At 39.6% G+C, this 13,007-nt stretch overlaps 1 protein-coding gene across 1 annotated transcript in view; it reads right to left on the bottom strand.

Annotated features, from left to right (window-relative positions):
• The window catches only part of MSH4 (mutS homolog 4), a 96,059-nt gene that overhangs the window by 56,651 nt on the left and 26,401 nt on the right, over positions 1-13,007 (bottom strand). Inside the window, exon 6 of the mRNA XM_055139877.1 lies at positions 11,821-11,994. Within this exon, the coding sequence (XP_054995852.1) occupies positions 11,821-11,994 (174 nt within the window). The remainder of the gene's footprint in view (positions 1-11,820; positions 11,995-13,007) is intronic.

The raw sequence follows: 13,007 nt of genomic DNA, 5'->3' as shown, positions 1-13,007 counted from the left end.
TAATTATTAAAGTACCAGAATCCTGAAACTGGGTGGCCGCTTTCGCAACCATGCAACATCATAAGCTTTTTGTTATCAACAATAGAAAACATGATCTTATGATGCCATTTCGACAGGTCTGATTGTTGGGGGGAACTCCAAATAATAACAGTGGGTTTTCTGTCGAAAATTGAATGTAATCAAAGTAAAGAGAGAGTAAAGTGAAAATCATCTGCCATATAGGCACGGGGGGAGTGGAGGGGGTATGCTGGGGTTTTTGATGGTAGAACATGTGCACTTGTGAAGGGATGGATGTTTGAAAATTGTATGACTGAGACTTGATCCTGAAAACCCTGTAACTGTTCTCACAATGATTCAATTAGAGAGAGAGAGAGAGGAAAAAAATAAAAGAAGAATACAAAAGAAGGCCATATAAAGCCCAGCAGCCACTCTCACACCCCAAAGCCACTGCGAGGCCTCCAGCCAGACCGCACCACCTCAGAACTGAGTGTCACAAAAAAACCTTATCTACTAGAATCTTCAGTATCTGGGTCTTTGTGGCTGAAAACTCCAGGCCTTCTTGGAGTCTGGATGGGTGACCTTCCCCACCTCCCCATACTTCTGGAAGACCCGACAGCCAGGTTCACACCCCACTGCCACTGCCATGTAAGATTCTCTACTGGCCTTGTTCCAGAGATTCATAAATCTCGAAAGAGATTAACTAGCCGCAAAAATTTCTCAAGAACCTGTTCCTGATTAAGATCTCCAAGGCAATCTCAGAAGAGGGTGGGCCAGTTCCTTCCCAAACAAAGAGCTACCATACCCCAACCCACCACCATGCCTCTGGCCAGACTGCCCAATTAAAGATTCTGGATTTTTCAGAATAACATCACCAAATTCTACCACACTAATATCCCAGTAGTACCACATCACGTTGGATGGGAATGTAACACAGAAGCCAGCCAGCCTTGACTAACAAAAACGCTAACACAGAAGACTTAGCTTGCAACAACAGCTTAGTAAACCTTCCAACAATGACAATGTTCCCATGGTGAGATATAATAATTTTTTCAAATTTTCTTCTACAGAAACATTTTTTGATCATTCTGTTAGCCATTTAATGGTAACAAGCAATATAAAATGAATGAATGTGGGCCTGCTATGAGGGCAGGCTTTGGGGTGGTTGAGAAAATAAAAACAATGGTGGAGGAAAGGTGATAGTGGTAGTGGGATTGGTGCTGGAGTGCTGGAGTATTGAATGCCTGTACAAAACATCATGAACAACTTTGTAAACAATGATGTTTATATAAAGTGAGGGGGGCAATACAAAAGGGCAAGAGTGATATTATCAGAAGATAATAAGTAATAGGGTCAGAAAGTAAGGCACTTGCCTTGCAAACAGATAACCCAATTCAATCCCCACCACCACATATGTTCCCCCAAGTATTACCAGAAGTGATCCCAAAGCACAGAGCCAGGAGTAAGCCTTGACCATTGCAAGCTGTTGGCCCAAAAACAGAAACAAATATTTGATTCTCAGAAAACTGGTCTCCTCCCACAACAACAACAACAAAAAAACAGTACAGCCAGCGTAGGTATTTGCTATAGAAATTAATGGGAACATGAGAGTTATTCAGATACTTTAGTATGTAGCATCTTTTTATTTGTTTGGTTTTTGTGCTATATCCAGCAGTGTTGGAGGTCACTCCCATTTCTGGCAGTCCTCTGGACACCATTTGATTCAATCCAGGCATTGAACCTGGGTCTCTGCATGGAAAGAATGCTTTGTATGTGCTCAGCCCATAAGCTATTTCTCCAGACCAGGTAGAATCTTTTAACCTATTATTCTTTGTATATGAAAGAATATACAATAATATACCTATTATTCATTAAGTATATGAAAAGACTCCACAATTTCTCCTTCTTGTGGAGGAGATTTCTCTCTTCACAAACTCCTAGAAATCAAACATTCTATAATTTACTATACAACAGAATTCAAGTAATATTTGACAATAATAAATGATAATGCATAAAAATGGAATAAAGCATAAAACACCTTGTAATAATTATCAGACATTTGGCTACTGACTTTCTACGTTAGCCTATGTTATTATAAAACAGAAATTAGAGGCTGGAGCAATAGTACAGCAGGTAGGGTGCTCATCTTACATGCAGTTGACTGTGTTCTATCCCTGGCATCAGGAGTGATCCCTGAGTTCAAAGCTCAGGAGTAAGTTTCAGTCACAGTCAGGTATGCTCCCCCAACACACACACATAAAAATATATATATATGGAAAGAAATTAATGATAGAGCAATTCTTGTAAATAATACTATTTTAAACATTTTTTACACAGAAAAAGAAATATTACTTTTAGTAACCAGGAAAGAAAAATTTATTTTTTTAATTTTTAATTTATTTATTTTTAATTAGAGAATCACCGTGAGGGTACAGTTACAGATCTATACACTTTTGTGCTTATACTTCCCTCATACAAAGTTCGGGAACCCATCCCTTCACCAGTGCCCATTCTCCACCACCCGTAAACCCAGCGTCCCTCCCACCCTCCCCAATCCCATCTCCCCCCCACCCCACCCTGCCACTGTGGCAAGGCATTCCCTTCTGTTCTCTCTCTCTAATTAGCTGTTGTGGTTTGCAATAAAGGTGTTGAGTGCCCGCTGTGCTCAGTCTCTAGCCCTCATTCAGCCCGCAACTCCCTTCCCCCACATGGCCTTTGACTACAATGTAGTTGGTGATCACTTCTCTGAGTTGCCCTTTCCCCGGAACGTGAGGCCAGCCTCGAAGCCATGGAGTCAACCTCCTGGTACTTATTTCTACAGTTCTTGGGTGTTAGTCTCCCACTCTGTTTTTCTATATACCATAGATGAGTGCAATCTTTCTATGTCTGTCTCTCTCTTTCTGACTCATTTCACTCAGCATGAAACTTTTCATGCCCATCCACTTAACTACAAAATTCTTGACCTCCTTTTTTCTAACAGCTGCATAGTACAGGAAAGAAAAATTTAATATAATTAACTATAAGTTCCTTTTGAAAAGGCTTAAGAAGCTGGACCTCAAGGAGTCCTGTTTTGTTGTTGTTGTTGTTGTTGTTGTTGTTTTTGCTTTTTGGGTCACACCCGGCAATGCACAGGGGTTACTCCTGGCTCTGTGCTCAGGAATTACTCCTGGCGGTGCTCAGGGGACCATATGGGATGCTGGGAATCAAACCCAGTTGGGCCACGTGCAAGGCAAATAACCTACTCGCTGTGCTATTGCTCCAGCCCCGAGGAGTCCTGGTTTTATCCTCATCACTGCATGATCCTTTAAGAACTGCCAGACACAATAACATCTGAGCATATAACCAGGACTAGCTCCCAAATGTGGCCCCCAAATCAAAACACAATTAACAACAATAACAAAAATAAAAAGGGTATAAGGTCAGAGATAGTATAGGAGATAAGGCACCTGCTCTGCATACAGTTGACCAGTTCATACGCAATACCACATATAGGTGTCCAGAGTACTGTCAGAGATCACGCCTGAATGCAAAAAAATAGGAAAAATCTCTGAGCATTACAAGAGTATGGTTTAAATAAGGGGACAAATTAGTATAATTTTAGACTATCATTATTCAGTGGAATTACAAAGAGCTGCAGTTACTATGGACAGATAACAGCACTGCTTTTACTTTAACTAAAAGTAGTATCAACCTTACCTAGATTGATGTAGGTTTCTCTTAATGATCAAAGTACATAATTATTAAATAATAAACAAAATTATATGTTTATATTTTTAATTTTAAATCATTAAATGTCTGGAAATTCTCATAAAGAAAGGTGAAACCAAGGTAAGGATATACAATGAATTGATAGAAACATTTAAACAATGTTTGTTTTAAACTGGTACTGAATTCACGTTTCAATTATTTAAAGTACTCTCTAATTTCCATATTTTATTTAATATTCTTAAAACTAAAATTCAAAATCACTTTAGGGTTCGTGTTTTTCAGTTCTGTATAAAGATACAGTGAACTGTTGAAAGCAAGATCTCTAAGTTGCTCTGAGCTGACTCCTATCTTGTACTTGATCAACCATAGTACTACAAACTTTAGTTTCCTTGTGTGTATCTTAAGGTTGTAATGAAAATCATACTTTGAAGACTATAGCATTTGTCACAATCTTAAACCATTTCTTTTTATTCATCTGAATAACTGGAGGAGGGCAGTTTGGGGAACACCCAACAGTGTTCAGGGCTACTCCTGGCTCAGTGCTCAGGAGAGACCCCAGCAGAGTACAGGATGCTGTATGTGGTACCAGGTCATGTCTACTACAGTCACATTCAAGTCAAGTGCCTTATGTCCTGCATGATCTCTCCAGCCTTCATTTACATGTTTCATTTATATATTTACCAATCTATTTATCAAAACCTATTTCAAGAATGCCTTTTCTAATTATTCCTTTTACCCTTTAACCACATCCAATTATCCTCTCTGCTCTGATTGCACTTTTATGCAGACTTTTACAGAACATATTAATGATACTCTGTATGTATCTCCTCCTTCAGACTATAATTTATTAAAAAAAAAACAGGGGCTGGAGCCATAGTACAGCAGGTAGGGTGTTTGCCTTGCACGAGGCCAACCCAGGTTTGATTCTCAGCATCCCATATGGTCCTCTGAGCACTGCCAGCAGTAGTTCCTGAGTGCAAAGCCAGAAGTAACACCTGTGCATTGCCGGGTATGACCCAAAAAGGAAAAAACAAAAACGAAAAACCAACCACAACAGGGCAGAAATATAGCTGAAAGAAAAAAGTGCACATGCTTGGCTTTCCAGAAGCCCAATTTCGAACCCTGGCACAACATGGTCCCCTGAGTACTGCCAGAAATGGTCCTGAGCACAACTGGGTATAGTCCCACCAAAAAATAAAACAAATCCAAAAATGGGGAGGGGAAATGGGGCAAGAGAGATAGTACAGCAGGCAGAGTGTTTGCCTTGCATGCAGCAAACCCGAGTTCAACCCCCAGCACACTACAGGACCCCCAAACACCACCAGGTGAAATGCTTTTACTCTTAATATAAATAATTTTTAAAACTTTACTTTTTATCTATGCTCTGATTCCTGAGAGCAGAGCAAAGAGTAACCCCTGAGTATGGCTGGTGGAGGGGAGGAAAAGGAAGGGGAGGGGAGGGGAGGGAAGGGAAGGAGGGAGGGAAGGAAAATGACTCATTCTTTTTACATAATGGTACACAACACATTTCCTGTATTTTATGCTCTGAATATTATTCAATTATAAAGTATTCTGAAAATATTTTTCAGCATTATTGATATATGATTGACTATTAAAACTTAAATTTATGTATTTATTGGTTTGGAAGCCACATTCAGCAATGCTCACGTTATTCGTGGGTCTGAGCTCAAGAATTACTCCTGGTGATCAGGGGACCATACAAGATGCTAGGAATCAAATCCGGCTGGTCATATGAAAGGCAGGCACCTCACCTACTGTACTATCTCTCCAGTCTCTAAAACTTAAATATATTTAAAGCATACACAGAACAGTGATGATGTGACATATGTACACAATGTGAAAGACTTCCTCCCATTTAATTAACACACATCATTTAAGACATCTATCTCTTTGGAAAGACAATAATGAGAAAATTTAAGTACTACTCGCAGAAAATTTTGAGTATGAAATATACTATGAATTATAGTAACCATGTTTTACTTGAGCTGCTCAGACCCTATGCAGCCTATATTAAAAAAAGCCTTTTCGGCACATGAAAAAGTGCTCTGCATCACTAATCATCAGAGAGATGCAGATCAAAACAACCATGAGATACCACCTCACACCACAGAGACTGGCACACATCCAAAAGAACAAAAGCAACCGCTGTTGGAGAGGATGTGGGGAGAAAGGGACCCTTCTACACTGCTGGTGGGAATGCCGGCTAGTTCAGCCCTTTTGGAAAACAGTATGGACGATTCTCAAAAAACTAGAGGTTGAGCTCCCATTTGACCCAGCAATACCACTGCTGGGAATATATCCCAGAGAGGCAAAAAAGTACAATCGAAACAACATCTGCACATGTATGTTCATCGCAGCACTTTTTACAATAGCCAGAATCTGGAAAAAACCCGAATGCCCCAAAACGGATGACTGGTTGAGGAAACTTTGGTACATCTATACAATGGAATACTATGCAGCTGTTAGAAAAAAGGAAGTCAAGAATTTTGTAGTTAAGTGGATGAGCATGAAAAGTTTCATGCTGAGTGAAATGAGTCAGAAAGAGAGACAGACATAGAAAGACTGCACTCATCTATGGTATATAGAATATCAGAGTGGGAGACTAATACCCAAGAACCGTAGAAATAAGTACCAGGAGGTTGACCCCATGGCTTCGAGGCTGGCCTCACGTTCCGGGGAAAGGGCAACTCAGAGAAGCGATCACCAACTACATTGTAGTTGAAGGCCATGTGGGGGAAGGGAGTTGCGGGCTGAATGAGGGCTAGAGACTGAGCACAGCGGCCACTCAACACCTTCATTGCAAACCACAACAGCTAATTAGAGAGAGAGAACAGAAGGGAATGCCTTGCCACAGTGGCAGGGTGGGGTGGGGGGGAGATGGGATTGGGGAGGGTGGGAGGGACGCCGGGTTTACGGGTGGTGGAGAATGGGCACTGGTGAAGGGATGGGTTCCCGAACTTTGTATGAGGGAAGTATAAGCACAAAAGTGTATAAATCTGTAACTGTACCCTCACGGTGATTCTCTAATTAAAAATAAATAAATTATAAAAAAAATGCCAAGCTAGATTAAAATAGAATAATAAACAATGAAAGAAATCAAAAAAAAAAAGCCTTTTCTTTCCTTCCTTTCTTTAGGAAGAAGATAGCCAATTTTCTTTTATTCTAGTAAAATTTACCACATCAGCCATTTTATTTTTTTTATTTTTTTTAAATTTTATTGAATCACCATGAGATAGTTACAAGCTTTCATGTTTCACTATCACTAGGTGAACCTGCAATATTTACAATCATCTTTACTCTTCTTTACTTTTTCATCATCCCAAACAGAAACTTCAAACAGTAACTCTCAATTTTCACTTTACCAGTCTCTGGTAAACTCTAACCTAAATTCCCTTCCCTTGGGCTTATCTATTTAAGATTTTTCATTTAATAAAATAAGTGTTTATTTTATTAGTTTATTTGTCTTAGTACAAAGTCTTCAAGCTTTATGTATTTTGAGGTATGTGTTGGAACTTTATGCTTCTTTGGGGGTGGAGTAGGGATTAGAAGGGTTTGGGCCACACCCATTAACCCTTTTTTTTTAAATTTTTTATTGAGTCACCATGTGGAAAGTTACAAAGTTTTCAGGTTTAAGTCTCAGTTATACAATGCTCGAATACCCATCCCTTCACCAGTGCACATATTCCACCACCAAGAATCACAGTATAGCTCTACCCCGCACCCCCACACCCCTAGCCCCCCATGCCCCTAGCCCCCCCACCCTTAGCACCCCCCGCCTGTGAAACTAATAAATTTCACTTTACTTTCACTTTGATTGCATTCAATATTTCAACAAAACTCACTATTATTGTTTAGAGAGTCTCTCCCCTAAAGTCGGACCTGCTGAAAAGGAAGCATTTGATCATTTGTTTTCCATTGCTGAGAATGAAGAGGTATGAGGTCGAGTGACCACACTTAGCAGCCTCACGGTTTTGGGTTTCTGCATTTTAGTAACTAAGTCCAGAGAGAGATCTGCCAGAAGTTGCATCGTTGCCAACTTGTACTTCTCAGTTACATTATATTCCACATATGAGTGCAATCTTTCTATGTCTGTCTCTTTCTTTCTGACTCATTTCACTCAACATGATACTTTCCCTGTTGATCCATTTATATGCAAATTTCATGACTTCATGTTTTCTGACAGCTACATAGTATTCCATTGTGTAGATGTACCAGGGTTTCTTTAACCAGTCATCTGTTTTGGGGCACTCTGGTTTTTTCTAGATTCTGGCTATTGTAAACAGTGCTGCAATGAACATAGAAATACAGATGCCATCTCTACTATACCTTTTTGCTTCTCCGGGATATATTCCCAGGAGTGGTATTGCTGGGTCAAATGGAAGCTCAATTTCTAATTTTTTGAGAATCGTCCATATTGTTTTCCAAAAGGGCTGAACCAGTCGGCATTCCCACCAGCAGTGAAGAAGAGTCCCTTTCTCCCCGCATCCACGCCAACACCGGTTGTTTTTGTTTTTTGGGAACACACCCATTGACTCTTAAAAGCTATTCCTTATGCCCAGGAACCACCTCCTGCTCCAGGTAAGCTCACCAACCAGCCTTGTTCCAGACACTCATAAATAAAGCATGAAAGAGATCAACTAGCCCCTAAATATTTTGGACACCCATTCCTGGCTGAGACATCTGGGGAACTCCGAAGCAGGGTGGGCCAGCTCCCACCCAAACAGAGCACTAGTGGCCACTTGTATCTCTTACTGTGTCCATACAAAATGATTAAAATTCTTAAGAAGTAGAAGTAGGATGAATGTTTAAATGGTTGTTGGACTAAGGAAAGGAGAAATACACCACTAGATGGTATATCACCCTTAGGCAGGCCATCTTGCTGGATAAGAATTTGTCCTAGAAGAAGCTAACCCTTAGGAAAGAACTTTACATCTGTTGATTGTATAACCACACCTATGTGTAATTGCTACCCAACCCCTCATGGTTTGGGGATATAAGTAAGGCTGTAAGAGTGGGCAGGAGGAGAATCCAGAGGGATGGAGAACCAGGAGAGAAGAATCGAGACAGGACTGGGATAAACTGCAACTGATCACAAGCCAGCCTGGACCCCGTTTCCTCCTTCATCCACCCATTGCCATCAGCCATCCCGGGGTGTGGGAAGTGGCCCGAGACTACCAAATTCAAACTTTGAGAGAGCGCCATGGGTTTCGTATTCATTTTTTGAATACACAACAAAGACTTAATGTCTCCATGGTGAGATACAACAATTTATAATACTGTCCTTTTAAGGATGTACTTTCTGTCTATTCTGCTAGCAAATTATTGGTAACAAGCAGTATAAAACAAATTATTACGGGCCTGCTATGGAGGTAGGCTTGAGGGGTGGTTGGGAAAACTGGAGACAATGATGGAGGGAAGGTGAGAATGGTGTTGGGATTGGTGTTGGAATACTGAATGCCTGTAACAAATCATCATGAAAAACTTTGTAAACCACAGTGATAAAATAAATAGGAGGAGGAAAAAAGATTACATATGTAATCTTACCTATTTCATGTAAGGTCCAAAATATATTAGCACAGAACTTTTTTAAGTTTATTAATGACAAGTAAGAGAGTATTATTACCATAATGAGATCCAAGTATTAGATAAAATTTAATGCAATATATTTTATATTCCAAAATTGAAAACTTGCTTGTGTAAATGAGATGAGGCATTTTATTATATTGTATTAAATGGTTTTAATTTCCTTATTTATATAGGTGAAAATTACATGGCATCACAAATTAGTTTTAACTGATTCATTTTCTGAGCATTATTCTTTCCATTCTGTGAATTTTGTTGGAGTAAGCAATATAAAATGAATCTGTTATATGACTAAGGGGGCAGGTTGAGTTGGGTGGAAAACTGGAGATATTGGTGGAGAGGTCCTGCTAGTGGCGTTGGAACACTAAATGAGTAAATGATTAAAACAACTATGTCTTGAACAATTTTTAAAATAACGGTGTTTTAATTTAAAAAATTTTTAAATTTTAAATATAGTTATTTCTGGTTCTTTGCTCAGGATGAACCCTGATGGTACTCAGGGGACAATACACAGTGCCAAGATTTTAACTGCTGTCAGCAACATTCAAATCAAGTGCTTTACCTCACCTCTACAATCTCTCCAACTCCACTGAAACTCATTCCTTTTTTTTTTTTGCTTTTTGGATCACACCCGGCAGTGCACAGGGGTTACTCCTGGCTCTTCACTCAGGAATTACTCCTGGCAGTGGTCAGGGGGCCATATGGGATGCTGGGAATTAAACCCGGGTTGGCCTTGTGCAAGGCAAATGCCCTGCCCGCTGTATTATCAGTCCAGCCCCAAACTCATTCCTTTTTAAGGCTGAATAATATTCTATTATATATGTATACACACACATATATATGTATACACACATATATTGAGTATGAAATTTTTATTTTGTATACACACACACCTCATTTTGTTTATTCAGCCATTCACTAGTAAACATTTTTTTTTTTTTTTTTGCTTTTTGGGTCACACCTGGCGATGCACAGTGGTTACTCCTGGCTCTGCACTCAGGAATTACCCCTGGCCGTGCTCAGGGGACCATATGGGATGCTGGGATTTGAACCCGGGTCGGCCGCGTGCAAGGCAAACGCCCTACCCGCTGTGCTATCTCTCCAGCCCCTAATAAACATTTTATTTCTATCTTCTAGCTATCATGAATGTTGCTATGAACACTAGTGTGCAAGTATCTGAGTCCTTACATTTAATTCCTTTAGGTAGAACATAAATTATCACATTATACAGCAATTCAACTTCCCTTTCAGCTTTGGAATATTTGCAATGTTCTCCAAAATAACTGGACCTCCTTGTGTGTACATCAGCAATGCACCAATGTTCCATTTTCTTCATATCCTTGATTCCATTTATTTTTAAATTTACTTTAATTTGCCCATATTAATGAGTATGCAGTGATATCTAATTATGACTTTGATTTGCAATTCCCTAATGACCAAGCATCTTCTCATGCACTTCTCATATTATTTGTATGTATCTTTTTTTTTGAAAAATGTTTACTTGAATCTTTTGCCTAGCCTCAAAGTGCACTATTTTTTTATTTATTAATTTTTTAGAAAGTAAAATACCTTTCTAAAACGTTATTTAGGTAAAATATCTGAGCAGATAGACAACAACGGCACAGTGATTAAAAATGCACTGAGGGTAGGCTGGCTGAATAAGTGGCTGAATAAATAGCAGTACTCCTGTCACTGTCACTGTCACTGTCATCCCATTGCTCATCAATTTGTTCAAGCGGGCACCAGTAACGTCTCTCACTGAGAGACTTATTGTTACTGTTTTTGGCATATCCAATACGCACGGGTAGCTTGCCAGGCTCTGTCGTGCGGGCTCCATATTCTAAGTAGCTTGCTGGGCTCTCCGAGAGGGGCGGAGGACTAGAACACAGGTCGGCCAAGTAAAAAGCGAACGCCCAACCTCTGTGCTATTGCTCCAGCCCAGCAGTACTCCTATATTTAAAAAAAAAAAAATGCAGGGAAGGGAAAAGAAGAGATGGACAAAGAAGTAACATAAGGACACTGGAGAAAGGTATTGGGCACTTTAGTGGTGGTGATGGGTGGTAACTGTACATCAAAACCATAAACATTAACAACTACTATAAACGTGATACCTTAAATACAGCAACAACAAAAAATAAATTAAAAATAGATTGGGGGTGGGAGAAATAGTATAGGGGTTAAGGCACATGCCTTGCATGTGGCGATCTCAGTTCCATCGCCAGCACTACAATGTCCCCTGAGCTTCACTGAGAATAGCCCTGGAAGCCCTGAGCACAGCCAAGCTGGCTCAGAAAATGTCAGGCAGCCCAGAGCCTGAGAAGTACTGCATCACAGAACCACTGGCCTGGCCGACCAAGAATCACAAGGGGGAGTGACCCCTAAGCACTACTTGGGAGAGGAAAACAAAAACAAAAACCCTGATCATTAGTTCATCAAACAATGAAACAATGTAAAGAAATGTGTAGGAAAAACACGTAACACAACATACTAATGCACACTTAAAATTCTTACCTAGAGTCTTTGTTATTAATTAGGAGTTCAAGGTTTTGGGCTGATGAAGAATCTATCATGGCTGTCTGTTCACTGCCCTGGAAACATACTTTTAGCGATTTTGGTGCATAAACTGAATTTTGAATAAATTCAACATATTTTAACAAAGCTGCAACAGCTGCAAGGCAGTAATACCTGTAAGGCAATCAATATTATATTACTTTAAATCTTAGAGAAAAAAAACATGTCTATAAAAATAAAACATTCTACCTAAATATCAGAAAATTTAAAAATATTTGTATAGCATTGCTTTAAAGGAAAAAACCATAACAAATATTTCTAATTTTTATATTAGTAAAATAATCTCTCATAAAAGTTGATATAAATAATTTTCTGAGGTTTAACACTAGACTCCAAAAACCAAGCATCAGAAGACAGCATTCACAATTGTGTCAGTTTCTAATGTGCGGTTCTAACAATGTATAAGAAGTTGAAAGAGCCTGAGAGATTTAAAGACAGTTAAGAGGAAGGACTTGGTGAGGGTAGTTATCATGATTAACAGTAAAACAGTGGTGCAACCTATTACAAATAAAGTTATTTATTTAGCAAGAGATCTAAGAAATATCCTTTATAAAAATTAAAATAGTACTCAAAAGTCTCCTGGCGGGAAGAGGTGGGGTGGAAGAGATCATCAAAGAGCTAGCGCACATGCTCTGCATACAAGTTCTGGGCTCAGTTGGAGCACCGAACACCACTAGGAATAACCCCCAAGCACCAAACCAGGAGCTATTCCTGAGCATGACTGAATGTGGTTCATAAAAAGGAGCCTTGAGAACATTGATAGAGGGAGGGACACATTGGTGGTGGGAGTGGTATCGGAATACTGAATACCTGAAACAACTGTATTGTGAACAACTTTGTAAATCACAGTGTTTAAATAAAGTTTTATGACAAGAATAAAACCCACAGGGTCAGATCAATAATACAGCAGGCAAGACGCTTGCATGTGATGGAACCAGGTTCAATCCCAAGCATCCCATATGGTCCCCTGAGCATTGCCAGGAGTGATTTCTGAGCACAGAGCCAGGAAGAATCCCTGAGCATTGCTGGGTGTGGCCCCAAAATTTAAATTTATAAATAAAAATAAAATAACCAAATTTGGGGACTGGAGAGCTTTATTAGAAGACTTACCAAACCCTGTACTATCT

The sequence above is a fragment of the Sorex araneus genome, chromosome 5 (genome assembly GCF_027595985.1).
Source record: "Sorex araneus isolate mSorAra2 chromosome 5, mSorAra2.pri, whole genome shotgun sequence".
Taxonomy (NCBI): Eukaryota; Metazoa; Chordata; class Mammalia; order Eulipotyphla; family Soricidae; genus Sorex; species Sorex araneus.
This window is presented reverse-complemented; position numbering and strand designations above follow the sequence as displayed.